The sequence below is a fragment of the Rhinolophus hipposideros genome (assembly GCF_964194185.1).
Source record: "Rhinolophus hipposideros genome assembly, chromosome: 4".
Taxonomy (NCBI): Eukaryota; Metazoa; Chordata; class Mammalia; order Chiroptera; family Rhinolophidae; genus Rhinolophus; species Rhinolophus hipposideros.
This window is the reverse complement of record NC_138050.1, coordinates 79107012-79133745: the sequence shown is the minus strand read 5'-3', so window position 1 is coordinate 79133745 and position 26734 is coordinate 79107012. Positions and strand designations below refer to the sequence as shown.

The following is a 26734-nucleotide window of genomic DNA, read 5'->3' as shown; positions in this document are numbered from 1 at the left end:
GGTTGGGTGGAACGAGGTCTCAAGGAAACACTGGGGTGGGGCAAGAGGTGTCAGCAAGGCTAATCGAGAGTGACAGATTTTTCACCTGCCTGAGCAGGGCCAGCTAGGTGGGAAGAGAACTCAATAAAGAAACAATGGTACTTGCCAGCACTTCCATCCTTTGAGAGAATTTCCGAAAATCCTTGCTCTTGCCCTAAAGTCAATCAGTTTGATTCTTTTCCTATAATACCCAGATACTTCTTGAACTACTACCTCTGTACTGGACTTGGAGCAAGAGAGTTTGTTCATTAGGCTTCTAAGGCCAACGTCTCAGTCTCCAACAACCTTTTTTGTCTCGGCCATAATCCCTACCAGATGTTATGGGGACTCCCTTTCCCAGCACACGTACCCTAGGCTGGGGAGCCAAGTTTGGGGCTCAGACCCCTTGCTCCTCAGGAGAGACCTCTTGAGCCAGGATATTCCTCCTATTTATTGATTGCCCCACCGTGGGTATGGGACCTGCCTGGACCTTGTTTTTGCCCCCCTACCTGTCTTGACATGGCTTCTTCTTTATATCCTTAGTTATCTGAATTCTATCCAGCTAGTTTTCAAATGGTTCTCAGTGATGGTTGTTCCATAATTTAGTTGTAATTTTGATGTGTTTGTGGGAGGAGGAGAGCTCAGAGTTTCCCTACTCTGCCATCTTGACTCTGTCTCATGCTTTAAAAATTTAAATCCAACTCTCCTGTCCTTCTTATCCTAGCCTTTTCTTCTCTATGCTATGTCATTCTCCTCTGAACATCTTCAGTTTGGTCTGTATCTTAGATAACCCTTGGTTATCTCTACCAATTAAAATTATGCCCTAGTAATATGAAGGCATCTTTCTAATTGGATATATATGTATTTGTGTATAAACATATACACATATAAAATTGAGGTTAGCATTGCTGTGTTTATTTATGTTTTCATTATCATAACTTGTCAGAGTTTTCTATCACACAGTTTTTTAAAGCCATGTATTGAGTAGAGCATAAGATTATTATTATTTTATTATGAAATATTTCAGATATGCAGAAAAACAGAGAAAAGGAGGTATTTTTATGATAAACACCCATGAACCTACTATCTAGTAGTAACAAATGTTACTACTTTCCAGATTTCCTTTAGATTTCTTTTTAAAGAATTGTTCACAATGTTTAATGTTAAAGGAAATGGGAAAAGGAGTCTCCTTGGGAGAGCAGATAGCCTGGAGTATAGGACAGTTACTTTCTACTACATTTATGAAATAGCTTTTATTTGATTTCTCAGGCCTTGTAGAAAAGTCATCTTGCCTTTCTTACTGTCAAATTATTTTCAGCTTTTCCTGTAGATATGTGGGTGGGATCCAGCCTTTTAAGGACCGTGTTTATAACTGATGTCATTTCTTCACAGACAGTCCTGGTTTCCACCACCTCCTCCAGGTTATAATGCCACTCCAAGCACAGGAGAAAGCAGAAGGTAAGGGAAAAAATGTCAGATGTAATTACTATATGATTTGATGGAAGAATCTATTAGCTATTGACAACATATAATTGTGGATGCTTTGGAATAAAATGGAGGCAATTTTGTTAACTCTGAGCAATGAATAAGACAGAGTCCAGCGGGAGTGAGGTCAGGGTACAAGGGCCCCTGTAGGGAATCCGACAAGCTGCGAGGAGTAAGTAAGTAGCTGTATTAGTTTGCTAAGGGTTGCCATAACAAAGTACCACAAAGTGGGTGGTTTAACAAAAATTTGTTGTCTTATAGTTCCAGAAGTCCAAGATCAAAGTGTCAGCAGGGTTGGTTCCTTCTAAGGGATGTGAGAGTGTATCTGTTCCATGCTCTCTCCTAGCTTCTGGTGGTTTCCTAACAATCTTTGTCATTCCCTCATATGTATAAGCATCATCCTGTTCTCTGCCTTTATCTTAACATGGTGTTATCCCTGTGTGCGTGTCTGTGTCCAAATTCTCCCTTTTTATAAGGACACCAGTTCATATCAGATATGGGGCCCATCCCACTCCAGTATGACCCCATCATAACTTAACTAGGTACATCTGCAATGACCCTATTTCCAAAGAAGGTCACATTCTGAGGCACTGTGGGTTAGGGTTTCGACATGTGAATTTTGGGGGTCACAATCTAACCCATAACAGTGGCAGAGGAGAGAATTGGGTCAAGCACGGGGGGGGGGGGCTCCCACATGGGCTCCTGGTACACAGTAGCTTCCAGGTTGTGATGGACCCAGACAACTGAATTGGGGTGTGTGGGGCAAGTTCTTTGTACACTTTAAGTGCTAGATGAATGTGTTCTATTTTTATTTTTTGTTGTTCTTGAGAGCAATAATTTAAACAAAATTATAGGCCATGTGGAGGACACCATATTTTACAATTTCCATGATAAGAATGTCAGCAATAACTTAATTTAATAAATGTTTACTAAGTGATTACTCTGTGCCAGATATGGTTCTAGGATCTTGGAACATATTAGTGAACAAAAAATGGAACATATTAGTGAACAAAAAATGGAACAAAAAATGGAATTAGTGAACAAAAAATGTAGAAGCAAGTGTAGAATTATGAATTATAATCTGTGCCATCACTAATGCACAGAGAAAAATGAGTCTCCGATTTGGTTTTTGCCTTATGGTATCCAAAACTGTTCTCGACCCATATCATCGACCCATAGAATATCTTCACCAAATACTTCCATGTTTCAATGGGACTATTCTCCCAATTCAACAATTGGTATATGTGCTGCCGAAGAGAGCACCCAATTCAACAATTGGAAAAGAGAGTTATTAAATGATATGCTTGTCTAATGTTAGATTGGTTTATTTCCCAAAATTTTCATCTGCTGTGCAGGCTTTTAATGTCTCTTATTTCCAAATAATGAAAACATTTGGAAAGAAATTGTCCTTTATTTAATTTAGGTTGGAACTATAAAGATATAAATAAACTTCCATTGACCAATAGACACAAAGAGCTCAAACTGCTTTTTTCACATCTGTTGCTGCATCTATATATGTGTGTGTGTGTATACACATTGCATTATTTATATGTATGATATGTTACATATATATTATATATAAAATTATTGAACATAATGAACAATCAGTTTGGAATTACATTCACATTTTCTTTAAGTATTTTCTTTTGAAACCTGCTTATCTACAGTTGACTTCCAGTTGAACTGCCAAGAATGGATTATATTTCGAGTTTAAAACCCTCTTTCTCCTCAGGCTGTGTTTAGATATTTCTCTATAAGTGATACCTTTCTCTTAGCTACCTAAGTGGGGGAAATTTTAACTAGGAGTTTTGCTAGTTACTATTGTTTCCTGAGTATTGTGAGGAATTGATAGATAATAACTGGTACTTAGAAATATATATTATTTATTTCCAAAATAATTTCGTATTTTTATCTTCTGTTCATTATTCCAATATTAATGTAAATTATCCTTATAATAAGCAACTGGTTACATAACTGTGAAAATATGGAAGGATTATTCATGAGTGAACATCTCATGCTTTCAGCGCCCATTGAACGTGTGGCTCTCCGCACAGAACTGACAGTGCTTGGCTCTATGCCCTTACAATTAATGCACTGCTGGATGTGATTTCCATGGAAGATAAATGAGTTACAATGCTTCCATTTCTAATTCTGGGCTCAGATCCATAGCACCAGAACGAAGGAAAAGTGAAGATTATTGGACTCGGTTGATCAATTTAGATATCCATCCCTTTTTTAGTCACAGATTATTAATATAATGGCTAAACTGAAAGACTTCTCTTTGAGAATCAGAACTAACGTCATGCCAAGCTTTCAGAGAAGGAGAGAATAGTAACAATATAGCAATGCCTTTGATTTTAAAAGTGCTTTTCTTTGGAAGAGCTCAAAGTACATCTTCTGTTTCTCACCTTTAATACCAGTGCATTCCCAAGGCTGAGAAATAGCCTTTTTAGTAAAAGCTGAAAAATAGAAGTAATTATTAAATGATGAAAGCAAGCAAAGGCTTCAAAAAGAAGCCTTTGTCCCCAAAAGAGCCCCCCCCAATGAAAATAGGTCAAAAACAGATAAAAATGATCTTTAGTACTAGCTAATAGCTCAATGCGAACCTTATTCCCTCTTATCCTTCATTTATACTGATCTCCTTCCCCTTCTCTCCCTTCCAACTTACTGCAAAAGAATTTCCCCTTAATACTGACATTCTCATCCTCTTTTCTGTTCTTCATTTTATAAATCTTCATTATCTCCATCACATAATCTTTCCCAGAAATTTCGTTTCTCCCGTATACCCCTGTCTGTGCAGCACATTTGAAAAGACCCCGAGACTTCCCAGTCATTACAGGAATGAGTCTTTTCCCTGAACTCGGTAACCCTTGACCTCTCTGTGGCCTTTGGAACCATGGATCACCCATCCTTCCATTGTTCCTTTCTTCACTTACATAACGTGGAACAATCAAATTTACTTGGGTTTGGATTGGAAACTTCTGTTGGTGTTGCGTTTGGATGAAAATCTATTACAGGCACATGGGTGTAGGCTGCACCCATTTTCTGCTTCCTACCACCCTTAGTTCACAAATCTAATGAGTTTGTTGATAAATTCTTGTTGACATATCAGTCCCTATGACTACTCGACCTTTCAAAAATCACCACTGACTATCCATGCCTTTATGAAATCTCCCTTATTGTCTTTTGAGGAACGCCCTCTCCCCAGTGCACTCACTCTCTTGGATCTCCTTTTATTTCTCTACCCACTCTTTCTCAGTTTCCTTGACTACGTCACCATCCTCTACCAGCCAGGAGATGTTGAGGTTCCTAAAGGCTCAGAGTCTTCCTTCTCTTCTGAGTCTGTGTCCTGCCCTTCGGCAGCACCGTCCATGCCCAGGGCTCTAACGGCTGCGTGTGTGCTCTCTATTCCTTCATTTGTAGCCACTTCACACCTCTACTCTGACTCACCTTTGGATAGCCAACTGCCTACCTGACATCTTCATTTAGAGGTCTCAAACCCACTGCAAACTCCACATGTTCAAAATGAAATTCAGAGTTTTCCATCCCAAGCTGGCTCTCTGTCTCAGCCCATCAACTCCCCTGAAACCTTGAAGTTCTTTTTGACACCGTTCTGTCCCTAACCACCAAGAGCCGGTCCATTAGTACGTCCTGTCAACTCACCTCCCTATTGTCTCTTGAATCCATATACCTCTTTCCATTGCTGTCATCATAGCTATCCTGGACCACAATAGTTGCTACCCAAGTATTTTCCCTTCATTCACCCAGATATCCACTCGCCTAATCTCTTCTCTACATGGTTGCCAGAGTGACATTTATAAAAGGATAATTGGAACATATCTCTCTCCTAAATAAAAATTAAGACATTTCATTGTTCTTAGGATGAAGAGCCAAATCCTTAGTATTGACTGCCAGCCCTTACCTACCTCCATCCCTCATAATTCCCCTTTGCTCTTTGCTCCAGTTATTTAATCTGTTTTAAATGCACCATATTCCCACAGAACCTTAGCACATAAGGTTTTTTCTGTGTGGAATGCTGTTTTCTCTCCCTTCTGGGGCACTTAAGTTCTTGTGGCCATGTTTTGATCTGATTTCTCTTTAAAATGTCACTTCTGACTTGTCTCTGTTGTGTTCTCTCTGCTCTGCACTAACTCAGGCATAGACTCTGGTGATTTATTTTCCTTGATTTGTGCAAATACCACTTGCGCAAGCTGTTAATAAAGATGTGGGGTGGTGGGAGTGGTAGTAATACACTGTGGAAGCCCAGACCACGCTATGTAAAATATCACATTACAAATTCCTATTTGTAACTTCGTTGTCTACCCCCGTTATTGGTCATTTCTCACTGGCTGACATTTCTCTACAGGCTTGACCCTGTTGCTGTTTTCTTAGCAACCCCTCACTCCTTTTTCCTTCCATCTCTCTTTCCCTCTTTTTCTTCTTCCCCTCTCCTCTGCTCCCCCCAAACCCCAATTCCTATGAATTACTTATGCTGGGTAGTTTAGTTCTCCCTACGCGGTGCTAGGCTATCCTCAGAGAATCTCATCCTCATAACTGAACATAATGATATACCCATTTTTTGGGAGACATTCTATGCTACTTTTTAAAATAAAATTATCTTCTCATGTCACAATAATATAAACATCCAGTCACCCACACTTAAACCATCAAAACTGTCATTGACCTCTCTACCTCCCTTACTGTGTTTCTTCAGTCATTCTAGTGATTTGAAGGGATTTGTTGATCAAGAGAAAAGATGCGGCCACCCGGTGGCAGTAGCACACTAACGCTTTATTTGGGTGGTGTTTTGACAGGTTTGCATGAGGAGGGCGTCACTCACAGCATGAGGCCTTCCAAAGGCAACTGCACAGGGCCCACCACCCAGAGGGAGAGGAGGGCAAGGAAAGAGGGAGAGAGGACCAGAGATGAAGCTTATATGTCTAGGTGAGGCCAGTCAGCAATATGGTGGGTAGTTCCAGGGTCAGGGAACTCCAAAGCGTAGCAGCAGCGTGAGGTCTGTCGTAGCTTCAAAAGTTGGATAATACGGATGCACAAATCACCATAATACAACATGAACTGTGGGATCATCAGTAATTTCTGGGAGCTCTGCGGTGGTAAGGAGAGCTTCTGACAAGGGATTCGGGGGCAAGGTCCTAAAGGAGGTGGGGCGGGAAGGAGAGAAAGTACACAATGCTAGGTTTTCAAGCCCAGGGGGATTTGAAACATGTCACCAATTAGTGTAGGAGGAGTAATGAGGAATACACAACTGGTCTTATGACGCTGAATATGCTTTGATTCGAGCATGTAGAGCCTGGGATACTGGAAGGATATATTTGCGGAAGTAATTTCTTTTTTTTCTTTTTTTTTTTTTTTACATTTTTAAAAACCTTGTTGTGTTGTATCTTATACTAGAGGAAGTTTTCACAACTCATAAAGAAAGTCATATAAAGTATAACTCTTTGAAAGAGAGAAATGTAAGAACCACAGCATTTTAACCTTGACAACTTAGGTATAGTTTCAATGTACTGAGTTTTGGGGATTTTAATTGATGCCTACATTTTGACACATAGTAGTCAAAACAGATTATATTTTCTTCTCAATTAGCTTGTGACTATGATTTCTATGGCGGAAGTAATTTCTAAGCCATGAGAAATGGGAAAGGTGCTCAGGCAAGAGGCTGGTGCTGGAGATCCAGATTTGGGAATGAACCCAGAAATTAAATGTGGTATCTTCAGAGTGAAGTTACCTGTGGATAAAATATAAAACGAGGAGAGAATGAAAGTTGAGCCTTGATGTCTGATTAACAGGAGGTGGTAGAGGAGGAACCAGAAAATGAGACCATAACTAGTGCAATTACAGGGTGAAGGTGAGATGTGAGGAGAGGTAGGAAGGGTGAAGGCAAGAGAAAGTAGGTGTATTCCACCATCCCAAACCAGCCCATTTTTCAAAGTCTGGTATGAATCTTACTTACACAACTTTCCCAACCCAAGGGGTTGTCTTTGTCATCAGAGCCCACAAGGTTTGTTGTCTGCAATCCTCACTTGAGAATTCACTGTGCAGGATCTTGAAACATTTCTTACTTTTGAGGTGTACTCATCAACTAGATGGCATCATCTTATAATCCGTTAAATCATCAATAAATTTATCCATATTAATTTGTCAATAAGTACATATTGATTGATTAATTTTAATATTTTTTAGTATTTACAAGATAAGGAATTTCCCTCAACTCATCAATTGCATTTGTCTCTTTGCAATTAGGCTTTATTTTATGTGCTTAAGTTATTCTCGCTCTGTCTCTGTCTCTCTCTTTCTCTCTTCTTCCCTTCCTCCCTTCTTTCCTCCTTCCTTCCCTCCCTCCTTTCCCTCCTCCTTTCTTCTCTCCCTCCCTCCTCCCTCCCTTGCCCTCTGTCTCTCCCAAAACACTCTGTCTTTCCCAAAACACTTGTTGAGCTCTGTGTTCTAGGAAAGCACTTTGCTAGAATCCAGGAATATAGAGATGTGTAAGACCCAGCCCCTATTTCAAGAAACACAAAGTCTATCATGGAGTCAATTTGATCCAGGAGATCTAAATATCAAGGCTGGCCCCAACTGAGCAGTTCCTTGGGGACACGATAAGCACAAAGGCTGTAGCCGCATGGAAAGGGAGGCAATAGAGGATGTGTTTGAGGGTCAAAAGAGGAGATGCCTGAGGTAAACTTAAAGAAGGAATAAGAGTAAGCCAGGTGCAGAGGTAAGGTGAGGATGGAGCCATTCCAAGCAGAAAGGATAGGAAGAGCAAATGTTCTAGTGCCAGAGAGCATGGTGTGTGTGTATGTGTGTACACACGCATGCATGTGTGTATACATGTGTCTATTTGTGTGTGTAGAACTATGGGATTTCTATTCAAGAGGCATTCTCTGCATCCTTTATCAGTTACATTTAGTGGTAGCAGGAAAACCAGTAAATCCAAATTTAATGTCATGTGGAAAGATGTTACTTAGTATAAACATTCTGGGTACTCAATTATAATTTATGATAAGCTAAGGTATCTTTTCAGAACATCATGTTTCTGTTTTAAGACTTAATGCTTTGCTGTTATGTAATTTGAGCTCTATGTGCCAGAAATTATGAAGTTTATATAAAAGAAAGTACAAATTTTCCATCATTATGGAAAATTATTAGGTCAGAGCCAGAGAAAGTTTTTCCCTTCCCATTTCTTTTATTTGAAGACTTCAGACAGCTAAATGCAAAACAATTTGTCACCAATCATTAGTATGTCTTAACTTTTCAAGTTCTTCAACTTTTTCCTTATCTTTGGGTCCTTCAAAAGAGTGATAACATTTGCCAGGCTTGAACCAATAGAGTGGATAAGAGGTGCCTTTCATAAGACGTGTTCAGTCTCCTCACAGTGAAATATGGAAACATTTGTGGGAAGTTGATATTGAAGTTGCTTCTGATTTCAGAACCCACCGTTAAATATTGGTATTCTGTGTATAGTAAACGCAAATGCTTCTGACTATGACTTTAGGTGACTTAGAGATTCAGGGGCTAAATGCCGTGCGAAGCTCACTTAAGAAACTCACTAAAACAAATTAAGGGTGTTGCTTAACACACAAGATCAATGTTTATGATTGGTACCGTTTTCAGCGATTTGGGATTAACAAGCCACTGCCAGCAGCCATAAAAACAAAAACAATGTATCTTTTTCCCAATTCATTTCCAAAGACAGAGAAGAAAATACATAATATCTAGTAAAATTAAAATGGTGGAAACAACCTAGGACATATAATTAAAAGCTTGTTATGTACTTTCATAATATCTCATCCACATTTATTTCAACCTCTTCTCCTTCAGTGGTTTTCACTTCTGATTAGCTGATTGGTAGATTTTGGGGGGGAAAAAATCCTAATGAGGAGTGAGTTGCCATGGCAGCTTTGCACTACAGTTATATTTTTCTGTCTGTAGCTATAAATGGTAAAATGTAACCTTTCTAATTATGCTGCAATGTTTTTAACTCTATTGCTGCCAAACCCTCTACAAAGTTTGCTGTCGTGCTAAAAAAAAAAAAAAGATTTCAAACAAAAATCTTTATATTAACTAGGATCTGTTTTGTAAAAATTAAGATTCTAAGACACTGAGTAAATGTCTAACTGCAGTGATTTTAAAATCTTATCTGAATGCCTAGCATGCCCATTCTAAACATTCAAAATAAATAAATCATTATCCTGAGTTAAGGTTTATTATTTTTGAAACGTGTTGTTCAAACAGAATGAGGAGGAAGCTAATTCACGATGTAGAAATAAAAGTCTGAGCCTTTATTTCGCATTGAGCTGTTTTTCCCTCAGTTCTATGGGGTCTACATAGTCTCTAAGCTCCTGACACTAGTTTTAAGAAACATACATTCCAACAACAACAAAGGAAAACCATTGCTGCTCCCTCTCAGTCCAGATTCCGCTGCCCCTCCCTCCCTTGGAGCCCCTGCAGCCTCTGCCATCCACAGGGAATTCCCTTGTAGGACGATGAAGTAGGGAATCTTCAGGTTCAGAAGGAGGGGCAGGGAAAAAGCTGTGTGAATCAGGATATCTTGGCGCAAACTCTTTGCCAAAAACATCACCCTCCAAGCTACAACTCCGTCTGGCCCAGCCATAAAAACCACTCTTTGATTAAAAAAAAAAAAAAAATTTCACCGTTTAGTAGTATTGACTGAAGATTAGAAGATTGTGTAAGTCTCACCTCAACTAAAAGCCTGAAAATGCTGACAGACTAAAGGGGCTGTCTGTGGTCATTCAAATCATAGTGTCAGTTATGTAAATCAGGTTTGGGACAGAACCGGAACACACTGAGGGAATGGTGGTTTGGATTCTGTAGAGAGGAGATGGCTTTGGAGCAAGCAGACTCTGGGAGGCAGGGAAGACTGAATGTGGCATAGTGTAGGTGACAGGAGCATGCTGTGACATAGGGACTGTGCTTCCAAGAGCCTGGTGGGAGGACAAAGGGAATAATAAGTGGAGAGTTTGAGGGCCATCATTTTACTTAGGACTGTCCTCATATTTGACAAATAGGGAGGGGGACTTCTTCTCCCTCTCATCTCTCTTTTTCCTCTCGGATATGTGTGGAATGTCATGTAAGTGGAATCACACAGTATATGTAGCTTTTTTAACCTGGCTTCTTCTACTTAGCATAATGTATGTGAGAGTCATCCGTGAAGCTGCATGAGTCAATAGTTCATTCCTTTTATTGCCGAGTAGTACTGCATTGTGTGGAGATGCACAGTTCATTTATCCATTCACATGTTGAAAGACATTTTGGTTGTTTCCAAAGATGCTTTAAATGTTCACAAACAGGTTTTCATATATGAACATAAGCATCTATTTCTCTTGAATAAATCCCTACAAGTAGGATTGATAGGTCATGTGGTGAGTATATGTTTAACTATATAAGAAACTGCCAAACACGTTTTGAAGTGACTGTACCATTTTGCATTCCTACCAGGAATGTATGAGAGTTCAAGTTGTTTCACTTTCTTAACATCACTTAGTATTGTCAATTTAAAAGAAAATATTTTAGCCATTCTAACAGGTGTGCAGTGTATCTTACCATGGCTAAAGTTGCAGTTCCCTGCAGACTAATGACATTGAACGTTTTTTCATGTGCTTATTTGTCATGTATACATCCTCTCGAGCGAAATATCTGTTCAAATTATTTTCCTATTTTTTTATTGTGATTTGTTTACTTATTGTTTAGTTTTGAGAGTTTTTAAAAAAAATATGTTATGTTTACGAGTCCTTTGTCAGATATGTGATTTGCAAATATTTTTTCTCCTGGGTGTGGCTTGTATTCTCATCCTCTTAAAAATGCCTTTTGCCAAGTGAAAGTTTTTTAATTTAATGAAGTCCAATTTATCAAGTTTTCTTTTAATGAATTGTGCTGTTGCTGTTATATCTAAGAACTCTTTGTGTAATCAGTGGTCACAAAGATTTTTCTTCTAAAATTTTATCATTGTATGCTTTACATGTAGATCTATGATCCATTTGGAGTAGATTCATTTTTAATGCTGAAAATGTTTGTAATTTCTTCTGATAATAGTTGGGCTATTCTTACTATATCTTTGAGACAATGTCTAAGGACCAAAAGATGCTATAAATTCAACAATACTTAAAAATTTGTGTCTCTTTGTGCCTATTGAACAGCTAACAGGTTTATTTGTATTCTTATAGATCTGACCAATCTAATGCTCATTTAAATTTTATTAACCACAACAGCATCTCCATACATTTGGAAGGTGCGATATATGAATGTGCAAGGGACTTAGTCCATAGCAAGTGCTGGGGACTTCCTTACAATAACTCTGCCCACCCACAGCCTGTTAGTGGTTTGTCAGCCGCAGATCTGGACCAATCTCTTCCTCTTATAGATGAAGAAGCAGAGGTTCAGAGACAACCAGTGCTCTCTCCAGGGCCAAAATGCAAGTTGGTGGGAAAGCTAGTCTAGAAACTAGATCTCTGGAATTCTAGCCCAGTGCATGCTCCATTGCTATGTTGCAGTTTATTGAAATGGCCACTGGCTGCTAGAAAGTGAGGCTTCATCACTGCAATCCTTTTGAACACTTGCCTTGCATTCTACAAACTCTTTGAGAGTATGGACCATAGCTTTTCCAGTCTTAGAATGCCGCATTTGGCCTCATACACTGCTATGTCCTAACGTTAGGACTGGGGCAGTTGTGGAGAAAGTGCTTGTTGAGTTAATGACTCCTTCCTTGGGTAAGGAAATATTGCAAGACAACCTATTGCTATTAGATTTTCATTGGAAAATACCTGAAACGGTGTTGGTTGGATCCAGTATGATACAGAGGGGAAAAAACAAAACAAAACAAAACAAAAAAACATGAGATGTGGCATCAGAAAGACTAGGTTGACACCCTAGCTGAACCACTTACTAGCTAGCTGTGTGACCCAGAGCAAATTACTCTACTTTTCTGAGACTCAGTGGAAAATAACAATAATAATACACACTCCACAGGATAGATGCATGGATTGACAAAATTATATATGTGATAGCCTGGCACTCTAACATGTTACTGAAACTCAATAAATATAACTTCTATCTCCTTTTGCCATCGTTGGAATAAAAGTTCTGTTTGTGGGATACAAAAGCTTAAGCACAACGGAAAGTGAAAATGAAACTCACTATTAAATATTAGAGTCAATTATTCTTGTTTCAACTTAGATGCATGCTGCAATAATAGAGATGTTCTTCGCGAAGTCAGTCTTAAACAGAAGTCCCAGAACCAAGCACGTTATCCAAAAATGGTGCAATCAAAAGTGATCTTTGCAGCAGCATATGGAAACGAAGTCCTATCAATGGCTTTACAGTGTTATTTCTATTAGTTCTGGCCCTTGGGCTACTATCTGCAAGTTTTCACATTTCTTGTGAGCACGGCCATTTTATCCCTGAGAGCTATTCTTTACAATTATAGCCACTAATGTGGTGGCATTGGTCCTGCAAAGGTCTCATGGGACTGAGGGAAAGACAGAGGGGAGAGCTGGGGTCAATTTATCCAAGCTTAAACAGTGTGTCTCAAAGTGTATTCAAACAGGGTCATTCCACATGAATGTCTCTTGTTTCCTTCTCTTCAAAATGGTCTCAGCCCCAGCTTCCTGCTTCACTCTTGCATTTTAATCCCCCTGCTTGGCATCACATCGAGCTCCTGGCACGGCATGAATGATTTCTCTCACTGCCCCTACCCCCTCAGGGCTTGGGTTCTGTCATTTGTGACTGTCATTGCAGAGATGCAAATGAAAGCTCCTTTGAGGTGAATTGAAGTCAATGTGGCATCTCCTGGCCCCTGCCCAGGGGTGTAAATGCATCACCCTCAGAAATAAAATACCCTCCTCTGCTTTTCTTGGCCTTCACAACTGCACACCCACCTTTTCTTTCCTGGATGCTCTCCAAACCGTCTCCACACTGCGTATCCTAATCTACTTCTCGACCCAGGTCTGTCTTCCAGACACACCCAATCAATATTTACTCGCCTCTTTGAGGCCCTGGCCATTCCAAACTGGAAGAAACTTAACTTTTCATCAACGTGATTCTGGCATCAGCAAAGTTTGGCATCATCCTATTTCTCTGTTTTATAATCCTCCTTTTCGTCTTGTTACGTACCTCTCTCCTGCCTGTTCTTAGATATCCAGCGTGCTGTGCAGACCCATTGTTACCCAGGACTGACCACCTTCTTACGCCTTTCCTCTGCCCCTGGGAAAAAAGCATATAATCTGCCAATCCACACAGATACTTTAAAGATACATTATCATGTGAGTGATATCAAATTATCCAAAACACAGAAATGTTTTTTGAGAAGAGAAGATGATGGCAACACAAATAAAACACTACCTGATTGTAAAATCTAACTCTAAACCAGAAGCGGAATACCATTTTTAAGTAAATTGTTTTTCCAGGCAGATCATGTAACACAATAACTCATGAGTGCCTGGCACCTACGAGGTACTCAATAGTGGAATTAACAATGGACTTCTATGGCACAGCTCAACTTTAACAGATTTTGAAAGTTTCGGGCCCCTCTTCAGTACCCATCTCCTTCTTTACCAAATAGTAATTCATCCAATCACTCCTTCTTTCATTAATTTCACACATCGTTAGTGGGCACCCATGTCATACACAATTGACTTGAGCTATAGTGTAAATCCATACATACTTGAGCTATAACTATCCTGTTAGGAGCTTTTAGTCCAGTGTGGAGACAGAAAATTGTTTGTAATTCAGAATAGCATGATACGTTCTGTGAAGGAGGAGTGCTATGGAGAAACATAAGGATGTATCCAGCACAGCTTTGTGTATCACTAGAAATGATAATACCCGAACCAAAGTCTCGGTATCCAGGTGAAAGGGAGAAGGAGGTATGCCAGAAAGGAGTGAGAATCTGGTAATGGTGGTGGTGGTTTAGGAAATGCAAGTAGTTTGGCATAGCTACAGTACTGGGTTCACATGGGGTGAGAAGAACAATTGCAGCACTAGACATTTCTTGAGCACTTACAGTGAGCCAAGCAATATTCCAGTGCTTTGCATGCCCTTCTACTGGCTTCGGTGACGGCATCAGCACTAGCGTCAGGAGACCCACCATGCTCTGCTGTCTGCTGCTCCATTACCCATCACCCAGAGCCTCACTACCACATTGCTGAGAAAGCTTCAGGACTGATTCGACTATGTCCTCCATGCTTTTGGCCATGGATCCCCATGGGAACCACAGTCAGATCATTTTTTTTATCACCTGGACCATCCCCACAAAACTATGCATCACTGAACCTGACCCAACTTAACGTCATCCTGATCTCTCAAACCCTCCCACAGTGCCTTCCTGGATATGTCATCCATTTTCATCAAACTTACTGCTCTTTAGCCTCCGGTCTGACTGAATGACCTCTCACCTCTTTATTCGATTCTCCCAGAGGACACTCCTCCCACAGCCTTCCTCTCAATGAAGGCTTTTCTTCCCTAAGCCTCTATATCATAGGTTCTGCCACTTCCTATCCGTTTTAATTCCATCCCTCTAACATGCCCCATCTTCTTCAAAACCATGCCATATGAGCTTCTCTTCCTCAGTAGACTTATCTGAAGGTCTCTGAGCCACTGACCTTCACTCTTCGAAGATTTTGGCCCCAGATTCATTGTCTCTCACAAGCACCCCTCTTGTCCTAACGCTTGGTGTTTTCCAAATCCATGTAGAGGATCCTTCCCCACCCTGACCTCTCACCTTCTTGACCCCCTCTCCTTGTCCTTCACCCTACTTGAGCCACCCATAAATCCTGCTCTTGTAAGTAACCACACACTACAAAATTTCAATTTCCAAGCTTTCTCTCTCTGGATTCCACTTTCGATCTGTCCATTGCATCCCATCTAATCCTCTGATTCCAGAAAGTCTTCTGCCCCACCACAACCACCAATGCACTGATATTACCATCTTTTCACAGTTGCTCACCCCTCATGTCTTCATCTCCCTCCATGCCCATCTTAGCTCTCACAGTACCTCATTGTTATCACTTCCTTGTCTACTCCTTCCCCTCCCTTGACATTATTCTTTTGTTGTGCTCCCTTGGCTAAATCATAAACTTAGTTAAATCCAACTCTCTGAATATTTTCTTCCTGCCCCAAAAGCAGCTGAATATAGCAAGATAAAACAAGGTCAACTATCCTTATTTTAACCCCATGATTATTGACCACAATTGAGCTGTTGGTGCTGCCCAAGGATCCCTTGAGAGGCAACATAGCACGGGGAAGGCTTATGGAGCCAGGTTCCTTATTCCGATTCCTCATCTCCTGCACCATCAAATGTAGCCTCTTCACTGGAGTATTCCCATCATCAAATCTACTTATCTAATAACTTTCCTTGGCCTATCAACCTTCAGGTAGCTATGCATTTCTCTCTTGCCCCTTCATTGCAAAACACTTCAATGCCTCTACCTCCCATTTTCTCTTAAATCCACTCCTATGATTTTTCACCACTGCTCCATCAAAACTGGTTTTATCAGGGTTACCAATGACCACTTGCCAAAACCATGGTAACTTCCTAATCCTTTTTGTATTTGAGCTCTCACTACCATTTGACATGCCCAATTACTCCTTGAAATACTTTCCTCACTTGGCTTCTAGGATACTTCTAGGATACCCTCATACTTCTCTTCTCCTTGGCCACTTCTCCTCAGACTGTTTTGCTCTTTCCTACTCATACTCTTGTTATCTAAAAATATTGCAGGGCCCAGGGTTCAACAATTGGCCTGCTTTTCATCTCTACTTACACAGATGCCCTTGGTGATCTCATCCAGTTTCCAGTATTAAACACCATCTCTAAGCTGATGATGCTCATATTTATATACTTTTTCTTGGATGTCCTCTTGGCTTATTTCAGCACTTCCTTTGGGTCTGGGCTCAAATTTCACCTCACAGAGAAGCCTTCTCAGGCCACTCTATATAAAATAGTGTCCCTACACCATCACTCTACATCCCTTTTCTCTGTTTTAGTTTTCTTCATAGCACTTTTCTCCATCTGTCATATTTATTTGTGTATTGGTAGCCTTTTGAGAGCAGGAAATTTATCCACACTGCAGAGTGCCGTACCTTATATATAGAAAGCTACCAATAAATGTTTAATAAAAACATGATCTCCTTCAGTTCTGACAACAACAACCCAGCAATCCTACTGGAAAGGTTATTGCAGATGAATATACTGAATCAGGTAAACCCATTGTCACACAGCTGACAATTCAGGAAGCATGGGTCCAGAGCTCACACTCTCACCTTGCATGCTGCAGAAGCCAGAGGAGTACATTGGGGCTAGATCAAAAGGGTACTTTTACTAGATAGTGAATTTATCTTGAGGATAATAGGGAACAACTGGGGTGGCTGTGGTGGTATGGGAACTGACATGTCCTGGGTAGGGTGCTGACTCCATCTAAAATATGCACAGAATTGCCTGTCTCCAGTTCCTAGGTCATTTAATCATGCCAGCTCAGAGACGACCTTGGCATTTTGTTGCCAGGATAAAGCTGACAGTATATGTATATGCTTTGTAGCATCAAACTGGCCTGCACTGACAATATTTAAGTCAGATTTAGTTAAGAGCTTCAAATCAACTTTACCTTGAAGTCTGTGCAGTTGAAAACCTTTCTTGCTGTGTCTGTAGCTGCCTGATAGTTGACATAATTTCTAAAGAAGCTTATATATTAATGCCCAGGAAACATTTACTATGCTTGTGTGCTGCTGACCCAAAAATGCCATGACTTGAGCTACAAAGTCTAGCAAAATATTAAGCTGTTTAAAGAACACATTATGTTTTTCAAATGATAGTTAAAGAGGATATAGTTTCCAAAAACCTGATTAAATGAACTTTTAAAATATCTATGATTTAAATATTTGACTTCTGTAAAGTTCAGTGCTTTGTAGATTTCCACCTTTCAGGTACCTAATGTATGGTGGTTCTAAGATGCAGAAGATATTTCCATGTAGTTAATGAATGCATTCAGTTAATAGATGCTAAAATCGACTATGTTTCCATGGTGAAATGAACTGCCGTTTTCTGTTTTAAAGGGAACCAGCTGTTCACCCTCCAATACCTCCAAAGCCTACTTCTCCTGTTTTATCTCCTAACCAGCTGAGAAGGGATAACAGGTAAGACCTAGCACTCCAGAATTCCTTGCCAAAATACAGAAGTTCAAAGGAAAGGAAAGCAAATGAATTTTGACCTGTTTGGTAGAAAACATGAGTACATTTTGTGTGCACATTCATTGAAGCAGCACTTGTAAAGCTTTTCTACTTCTATTTGTCAACACAAATATATTTATGTTTGCCTTTGAATACTTATGGTCATTACCTGTCTTTGGAAATAAATCTTCAAGAAACTAAACAATATCCGTGTCCAAGAAGTTTTCATGCTCAGGCTTCCTCTAATTTATAACGAACTTCCCAATACATAATGAACTTCCCTCTCTCTTTTTCCATATATATATATATATATATATATATATGACATATATTGTATATAATATAAATATAAACCAAAAATTGGGTTTACATTTACTCGTAGTTAAGCTTCTCACTAAGACCTACAGTTTCTGATAAAAGATATTCTTGAAACTTTGTGTTACTGCTCAAATCCCCCTTTATGTTAGAAATACCTTTGGATAGTTCTTTTGTCTTGTTTTAGCTAAGGAATTTGTAATTTATTTCAAAACTATCACAAATTTTGAAAAATGTTCTAATTAACTTGTTTCTAAATCAAAAAAAAAGACACTACTTTTCTACTTTGAATCTCTGACATTCTATAATTAATACTTAGAAACAAATTCAGAGATCTGAAAGTCTTCCTGTGTGTGCTCCCATTAAACTGTTTAATCATCTCAAACCATTTTTCAAGACGTGCATTGCACATTTCCATTATAATTGTGAAATTAAAAAGTGGTATATCAATGAGGACTATACATTAGATCCATTTGATTGCCTGCCTTTGATGCTTTTGTAGTTTTGCTTTTTGATGGTGATTCTTTTCATAACATGTAAGACAATTCTAGAACTATTCTTCAGGAAAAATATAACCAGCTAGAAAATGCTGATTAGGCAGCAGGGCTATATAGCACTAGGTGTTCAGCCTATTGAGTTAAAAGCCAAGGTCTATTCAGTGAAACTTCACAGGACATTTGAAATTTTGCCCTTAGGATAAGAGGATAGATATTTTAATGAGTCAAGAGAATACTTCTTCATTGAATTAATAAAAAATGTAGGCCAGATTTATAACTTTTTATTTGTACAATGGTTGTAATTATACACTTCTCAAGCTTTTTATCTTATATTATTTTTCCATTTTTAGTATTGAGCAATTAGATATTAATTTGAATATAATGTTTTTTAAAGAGCTAACGTAAATTGACTTTAGTACCTCCTAAATTCTAATCTAAAATCAGCGACTCTAGAGCCATGAACTTGTGTAGATTTAAAATAAACTAAATTTCATGGGAATTTGTCTAATCCATTTTTACAACTCTAATTTTTTTCTTCCACTAATAATCTAAAAAATAAAATTAGAACAACTTACATGTTTTACGTCCTGATTACTTTAATCACAGCAAGATGATTTTAATGAAAGAATGTGAAAGGGAAGTGTTTCCTATGTAATTAACACATGTCCTCAGGAGTACAAAAATGTAGTTGAATATAGTTTCTTGAGAACAAGCAAGAATGTATAAGTAGGTCAATAAGATACTCAGAAAAAGACCAGAGAAAAGCTTTATATCATAAATTGTGACAGAACCTAATATTGTAAAATTTAATTCTGTCAACTCAATGTAGTCATTTTTGATGTAGTGGGTTTGCTGGAAATTGAAAAATATGTCCCATCATATCTGAGCAAATATATTTCTTGATAGTATTCAAATGGAAAGTCTTTAAGAAAAAGCATCTCTCTGATGCCTCATAACAAAAAATGATTCTTAATATTTTAAAATATTATATCATTATCTAATAGAAATAAGTATGAAAATACTTTATTGATGATTGGAAACTAAAATGAAATGAACATATTTAGAACAAATATACATATTCAGTGGTTTAAAATATGTTAAAAGAGATAGGCTAAATTGCAAAGTTAGTTTATTGGATTATAGAATTTGAAATAGAATATGGTTGAGTTCTAGTAACTCAAAAGAGCTAAGGTGAAGTTTGTTATCCCAAATAGTGCTATTGTTGCAATACACTTTGATCTTTTTGGATGGAAATGTTTTCTTATAAATTTAAATTTAACAGAGAAATGTTTTGTTTTGTTTTCTAAAAAGCATTATCTTTAACTTTTAAAATATAGGCAGATTTGTCCACCTAAAGCAGGTGTATATACAGAAACCAGATCTGCTGAAAGAAGTATAAGGTACAGTGAACTATTTCTATAACTATGTAACTATAGAAATAATAAAGTATGTTTTATTAGAACACTTAAAAGTACAAAACAATTTATAATAAAACAGATAAAATCAGTTTTCCAGCTGACTTCAATAAGCGGATAATATTTATATATATATACCTAAGAATTTTATTCTTTTTGTTTCTATTCTAAGCTTTACATTAAAAAAACAACCAAAATTGTCTGAACAGGATAACAGAATAAGATCAAACCCCTTAAGACAAGTAAACACCTCTTCATTCCCAGCACTTGTCCCAAGATTAATGATATAGTTAGTGTTGATTGTAAATGAATAGGTGGAAATATAGTCATTTGATTGAACTTGTTATGCAAAAGCATTGTCTAGAATTGGCTGTAAAATATGGCCACGTTCAGCACTGCCTGTATCATCAGGAAGAGGCTCACAAATTATACTGATAATTTTGGGTAAGTTTTCCCCATGACAGTCCGAATTGACTCTTGTCGTCTTGTATACCCCATCTGGTTTAGTACTTGTTTTGGATATATCTTGTTTTTATTTATATATTTTTAAGAAAAAAAACACCACTATTTTGGAAATTAGTTTTTGAACAGTGCTATTTTATAGGTCTATCAACATGATAAGCCAATTTTTTAATGATGGTAAAAAACACGTAATAAACTTACCATTTTAACCATTATGATAGACCAAATTTTTAGTCAAAACTTTTTTTTAACTGAAAACACTTTTCAAAGTTTAAAACGTTCATACTTTTAATTTTTAAAAAATCATCTTTTTTGACTCTCAGAACAGTTCCAGTTTGAAACATGCATCACAAGGCTACCTCACCTTCAGGAAAATAATGTTTGCCTAGTACCGAGTAATTTAAAATGCAACTCTACCTTAGTATTTCCCAAACTGTTCCCCGTGTGCCACAAGATATTGGTGTGTGTTCTGTGAAAGAAGGTTTAATGGCCCAACACACTGAGGAAACACAATGAGAATTCTCTGACATAAGACTTGTCAGAGCCTTCAGTATACTTATATACCTTCTGAATCTCCAAACGCTGGTTATACTTCCCAAATTTACTAGACTACAAAATTTTTTCTTCATGGAATTCTATTAACCTTCTATGATACACTGTTTGTGGAACATCTTAATTACAGGGAAACCTATAAAGATTTTCCCAATGATTTCTTTTCATGATCTAGAGAGACCAGCATGGATTTAAACCATCTATGTGTCTGTCAGGTGCTTCCACCTATCCTATAGTTTACAATGTGCTTTCCCTTTGGAAGTCTAAGACGATAGATATTTTTACCTCATGTGAGGGATGAATTAATCATCTGAATATGTTGCATAAATCTTGGTTCCTAGGAAAGGTTCTGAACACAGGTCTGTGTTTACTTGTGCAGTTAAGTGTATTTTCTTTTCCATGTCTTTTTGTAGGGATAGAACTTTGTAGCAGCCAATAACAAGTCTTTAGGAGAGACTGTAGTTTTTTCAGTGAGCACTGGGTGGCAGAGGCAGTGCCAGGTGGAACGATACTGGGGTGTGTGTGTGTGTGTGTGTGTGTGTGTGTGTGTGTGTGCGCCATGATATTTTGTTATTCAGTTAGACTCAATAATTCCTTTATAGCACGTGAATTACCACTTTCTTCACTGAACACAGTGATAAATTTTAGCTGTTTCAAAGACAGCTCTACTGTCATTGATTTGTATTTATTTTCCATTGTTTGAAGGAGTCAGGATCTTGAGAATATCGTCAAAGTGGCTACTTCACTTCAGAAAACTGACAAAGGGTAAGATCTCAGAGCTTCGAGCTTGGTCTTTTTCTTCTCTTTATGTTTCAAAAATTCTCAACCAGTAGCTTAACGTTCTCAATATGAACAAACTCCCAAACTATCCAATGTTGTTTATTGGATAGAATTTAAAAGAAGAAAGAATCGGTGTCCCTAGGTGTGTCCCTGAAACTTGGGTGGTACTGATATTTATGGATATTTTTCTTTCTCTGCTTCCTCTTCTGGTGACTGTACACATCCCAATGACCTTAGATGTCCATGGTTTTGACCTAATTCTAAACCACCTAATTCCAATTCCAATTTATGATATCAGGCTTTTCTCGGCTCTTTTTCTAAATGTCTTGTTCTTAGTTATGTTGCTTGTCTGAATCTCTACTTATCTGTCTCCCTAGCACTCCCATTTAGAATGTGCCAGGCCAGATTCAATCTCCTTATGAAATAGGTGATTCCCTGTCTTCTCTGTTCTTTTACTCAGGCAAGCTCACCTTTCTGCACTCATTCTTGAGTCATCCGTGTCTGCTCTCCTCTGTGCAGTATCAGGCATGTATGACTTAAATGTCGGAAGTGTCTCTCACGCCCACGTGGCCTTGGGCCAGTGCACTCTCATGACTCCAGCATAGGTTATTATTTACTTACACTCCTGCAGTCTCTCTTCCCACTAAACCGTTACTACCCATCATTGCCAGAGTTCTCTTTCTAAGATTCTGCTCAAATGACCACTCCACTGGCTCCCCATTGCCTATCAATGATATAAAACCTCATTCAAGGCCCTTGCCAATGTGGCTCCATTCGAACATTTCAGAGTTATTTCTGACTTAACCCTTACAGTTACCCTACATTCAATATGAAATCCAACCACTTCCTTTCCACAGTTTCCAGATTCTCTGCCTTTGTTTATGCCATTCTACCCCATGGCAGTCTTTTCCATCCTGAGGCCACCATATGAATCCATCCAAATCCTATCCATTTTTCAAAATCCAGATCAAATATCACCCCACCCCCCCGTAAAGTCTTCTCTGCATGACCAAGTGAACTATGACTTCTGCTTCTCTAAGCTATTAGAGCCCCACTATTCATGTTTTAGAACAACTAATCATATTTAATGTTGCTTCATGTTATTTGCATAAATATCTTATTGTCTATCATTTCTTGAATCTCTTAAGAGCAGACAGTTTGTCTTATTCACCGTATGTCATTTGCTGAATCTGACATGATGCTTTGTACAAAGTAGGTGTTTAATAATAGAATGTGGTAAAATGATAAGGAGTGAGAAAACCTTGAGTATAAACATTTCATAGTTTAAATCTCATGCCTACATATTCTTTCTAGCTTTATGGAATTTAGCAATGCTTAGAGTGTTATTAGGGATTGCAGGCTCAGTCAAAAGAACAAGAGAAGAAGCAGAAGCGACAGTTAGCTCTTCTGTGCAAATTCATAAACAAAAGAGGAGCTCTGAACCTAGATGGGGACTCTAGAAAGTATCCTGAATGTTTCATGTCCATTTTTTCTCTCATCGAGTGCCTAGATCTCTAATTTTATTTATTTATTTTTGTTTGTGGCAATATTTCATTTTTAATAGGGATTGAAAATAAACCGTTTTTGGTGGGTGACAGGGTGGTTTACCGGAGAGATAAGTGAGTGATGTGAAGAGAACTTACAGTTTGTCATAAATCAAACAAAAACAACGAGAATGGCAGTTAGTTTAACTTTCCTGTCCACTTTCCCTAGCCATAATTTATGCACAAATTCCACAGCTAGATACATTCTTCACAGGGAGAAGTTGCTGCTTTGACAGGGGCCAGGGAAAATGTCTGTTGCATCAATAGCAGAGTATTGTTACTGTGGGATGTCCATAGGGACTAGAAATAGCTTTATTTATCCGAGCTGCTCTTTGTGATATTCCTTTGTGAAATGGACTGTTACTTTTATCTGATTAAGAGCATTTAATTTATTGCAAATGCAATGGTGAAACTTAATATCCAAAGCTTTCATCAATTTAAGGTCATTTTAAAAGCTGAACTTCCTCATTCAGAATGCAATCTCTATTTTATTTAATTTACCACAGAGTGTCTTCTCATGATTTATGCTAATTTTCTTGTGATAAACATGAGCAACCCCAAATCCTGATAATCTCATCATTGTGACTCAAACCAGTCAGAAAGGTCTGTGGCTAAAATTTACAGGATTCTTAATTGCCCTTTCCCTCAGGGAAAGGACAGATTCACAGCCTGAGAGTTGGAAGGTAGAATTTCAAGCAAGAAAAGACAATGGGACATTGTGTCAGGGGACTGGGTAAAGTTTGAACCACATGAGGATAGAACGGTAATCAATGTTTTCACAGTCAGTAACTTTTGTATTTCAGCATTTATTCTCAGCCTTCCTTCCTACCTTTGAATGCACAATATTACATGGAAGGATTCATCTATGGCTGCTGATTTAGTGTGTGCTTAGTGTTTCTGAGAGGACTGCTCCAGCAGCTCCTCTGTCACTACCTCATGCTAGACGTCTTCAAAGTACATATGTGACTTAGTGACTATACCTCTAAGACTGAGCCAAAGTCTTGGTGTCTCTAAATGCAGTTTAAAAAATAAATATAGCTAGCATTTATTGAATTAAAAACTTAGTATTGACCAGGAACTGTTTAATATAATGGCCAAAATTAATTGAGAGTTTATGACTTGCCAGACATCATGCTAAACATGTTATACTCATTAGTTTATTGATTCTTTTTTGAGATGGGTACAACTGGTATTCTTATTTTGCAGATGGAAAAATTGAACTAGCAAGAGGTTAGGTAACTCACCCAGAGTCGCCAACTAATCAGTGGTGAAACCTAGATTGAAATCCAGGTATCCCTGACTCGGGAGCTGAATGCGTAACTGTTGAGTTACTGAGCCACAGGACCTACTGGTCAACACCAGTGATGATTCAAGAAGAAAGAGGAACATTGAGAAAGTGTGGAAAACATGTGATTCTAGAGCAGGGAGAAGGGAGAACCAACATTTATGAACTGAAAAACTGGATGAGGAAGGCAAGAGAAACAGGGGTGAAGTTGGTGGACAGAAAAGTTGAGGAGAGAACAGGAGCAGGAAACCCACTGAGGCTGCCTTCTTGGAAGAGAGAGTTGAGCTCATGTGATTTTAAGGGATATTTTGGATCCAGGGTTTAGATTAAACAGTTTGTTTCTGAAGAAGCATCCAGAAAGTTACAGTTTTCAAATATGGAAATAACATAGCAAATTTAGCTGTCCTGGAATAAGGTAAAGTAGAATTCAAGAAGAAAGCCAGACTTACATATACACAAGTGTTTTTCAATAGCTGCTTTGTGCAATTATATTATACAAAGATAGAATCTATAATTAGTCAATGTATCTATATTCGTTGATTCAGTTAAAAACCTGTATTCAGCATCTGTTGTATGAAAGACACTGCATTAAAGACTTAAGAGGATCCAAGGTAAAATACAGTTCTAAATTTTTTTAAATTAAAGTTTATTGGGGTGGCAATTGTTAGTCAAGTTACATAGATTTAAGGTATACAGTTCTGTATTACGTCATCTATATCTCACATTGTGTGCTCACCACCCAGAGTCAGTTCTCCTTCCATCACCATATATTTGATCCCCTTTACCTTCATCTTCCACCGCCATCGCCCTTACCCTCTCATAACCACTAAACTATTGTCTGTGTTTGAGTTCTTGTTTCTCATTTGTTTGTCTTGTTCTTTTGTTGTTTTTGGTTTATATACCAATTTTGAGTGGTGTGTGTGTGTGTGTGTGTATGTGTGTGTCTATGTGTCTGTGTACATGCTCCTGTGTGTAGGAGCAGGGACATTAACAAGAGACAAGTGTGCAATTGCTATGTTAAAAGCGTAGTAATCTAAGTGTCATAAATAAGATGCAAAAAAAAAAAACAAACAACACTGCAAGTATTCCAAAAATGGAGTGGACTCTATTCAGTGGAAAGACTGAGAAAGATTCCTTGGAGAAAGGTGTTGGAGGGGAGCACTGAAGGATAGACAGGATTTTCGTAGGTGTTAAAGGGGGCATGTATGTTGCATTTCAGAGAACTCTGAAATAGTTGTTTTAAGGTGAATCTGCCCTTTGACTCTGGGCAGGCTTTTACTGATGTGAGATATTTTTTTCTCTCCCAAAAGGGAAGAATTGGATAATATCATCAAAATGAACAAAAGCTTGAATAGGTAAGATTTTAAAACATTTATTTTTTGCTTTATTACTGAATTGCATATTGACTTCTCACATCTTTTCAGTATTTGAGCAAGAGGACCCACATACTGGGCTCGCCAAAATCTTGAGTAAAAAGCTTGCAGAAATCATCATCATTTCATCATTATTATTAATGGTTATTACAATCTAAAGCTCCTAATATTAAAGTATGTTTGATTTTCATACTCCATTGTTTTAATAAGGCAGTTTTCTGCCTTAATAAATAACTATATTTCTCTTCCTGAAATATTAATATGTTAGTATGTAAACAGAGTTTGGTTTCGTTACTCGATGCTTTTAATTTAACTAGTACAAAACCACTTATTTTCTTAGTCAACATTATCTCATTAGTTTTAATCATTATAATTGCATACTTCAAAAATTACAAAAGTTGAGGTTTGTGTTAGAGGGGTGTAGAATTTTAATGATCTCTCTGTTACTTTGCATATTAACATACTAAATGGACAGGAGAAACATAGAGAAGGAGAAACAGAGCATATCAAATGAATTCATTGGTCAAGAGGTGTAGTTTTTATACCCTTTTCTGACAGTGCTAATCCATATGACTCACCATCAACAACTCACTTAAATGTGCTGCTTTTCAGTTTTCTCATTTATTAAGAGAGGAGTTATTAAATCAAGAATCACAGACTCCATGACCTATTGAGGGTAGGTATGTGTAAATGGATGAAGGGAGCTGACTAGCTGAAACGTAGGGGAAATGCCCTATTCAGAGCGCCCAGTGGTTTCTCATCTCCAGCCGATGGTTGCCACCTGAGAATTCGAGCCCAGCATTGCAAGATATTT

At 38.2% G+C, this 26734-nt stretch overlaps 1 protein-coding gene across 22 annotated transcripts in view; it reads left to right on the top strand.

Moving 5' to 3' along the window:
• The window catches only part of SCEL (sciellin), a 103663-nt gene that overhangs the window by 32013 nt on the left and 44916 nt on the right, over nucleotides 1–26734 (top strand). For all 22 annotated transcript variants that reach the window (XM_081045949.1, XM_081045944.1, XM_081045945.1 and 19 more), the window contains 5 exons: nucleotides 1411–1476; nucleotides 17584–17664; nucleotides 19847–19909; nucleotides 21644–21703; nucleotides 25858–25902. In XM_081045949.1, coding sequence (XP_080902075.1) covers nucleotides 1411–1476; nucleotides 17584–17664; nucleotides 19847–19909; nucleotides 21644–21703; nucleotides 25858–25902 — 315 coding nt within the window. The remainder of the gene's footprint in view (nucleotides 1–1410; nucleotides 1477–17583; nucleotides 17665–19846; nucleotides 19910–21643; nucleotides 21704–25857; nucleotides 25903–26734) is intronic.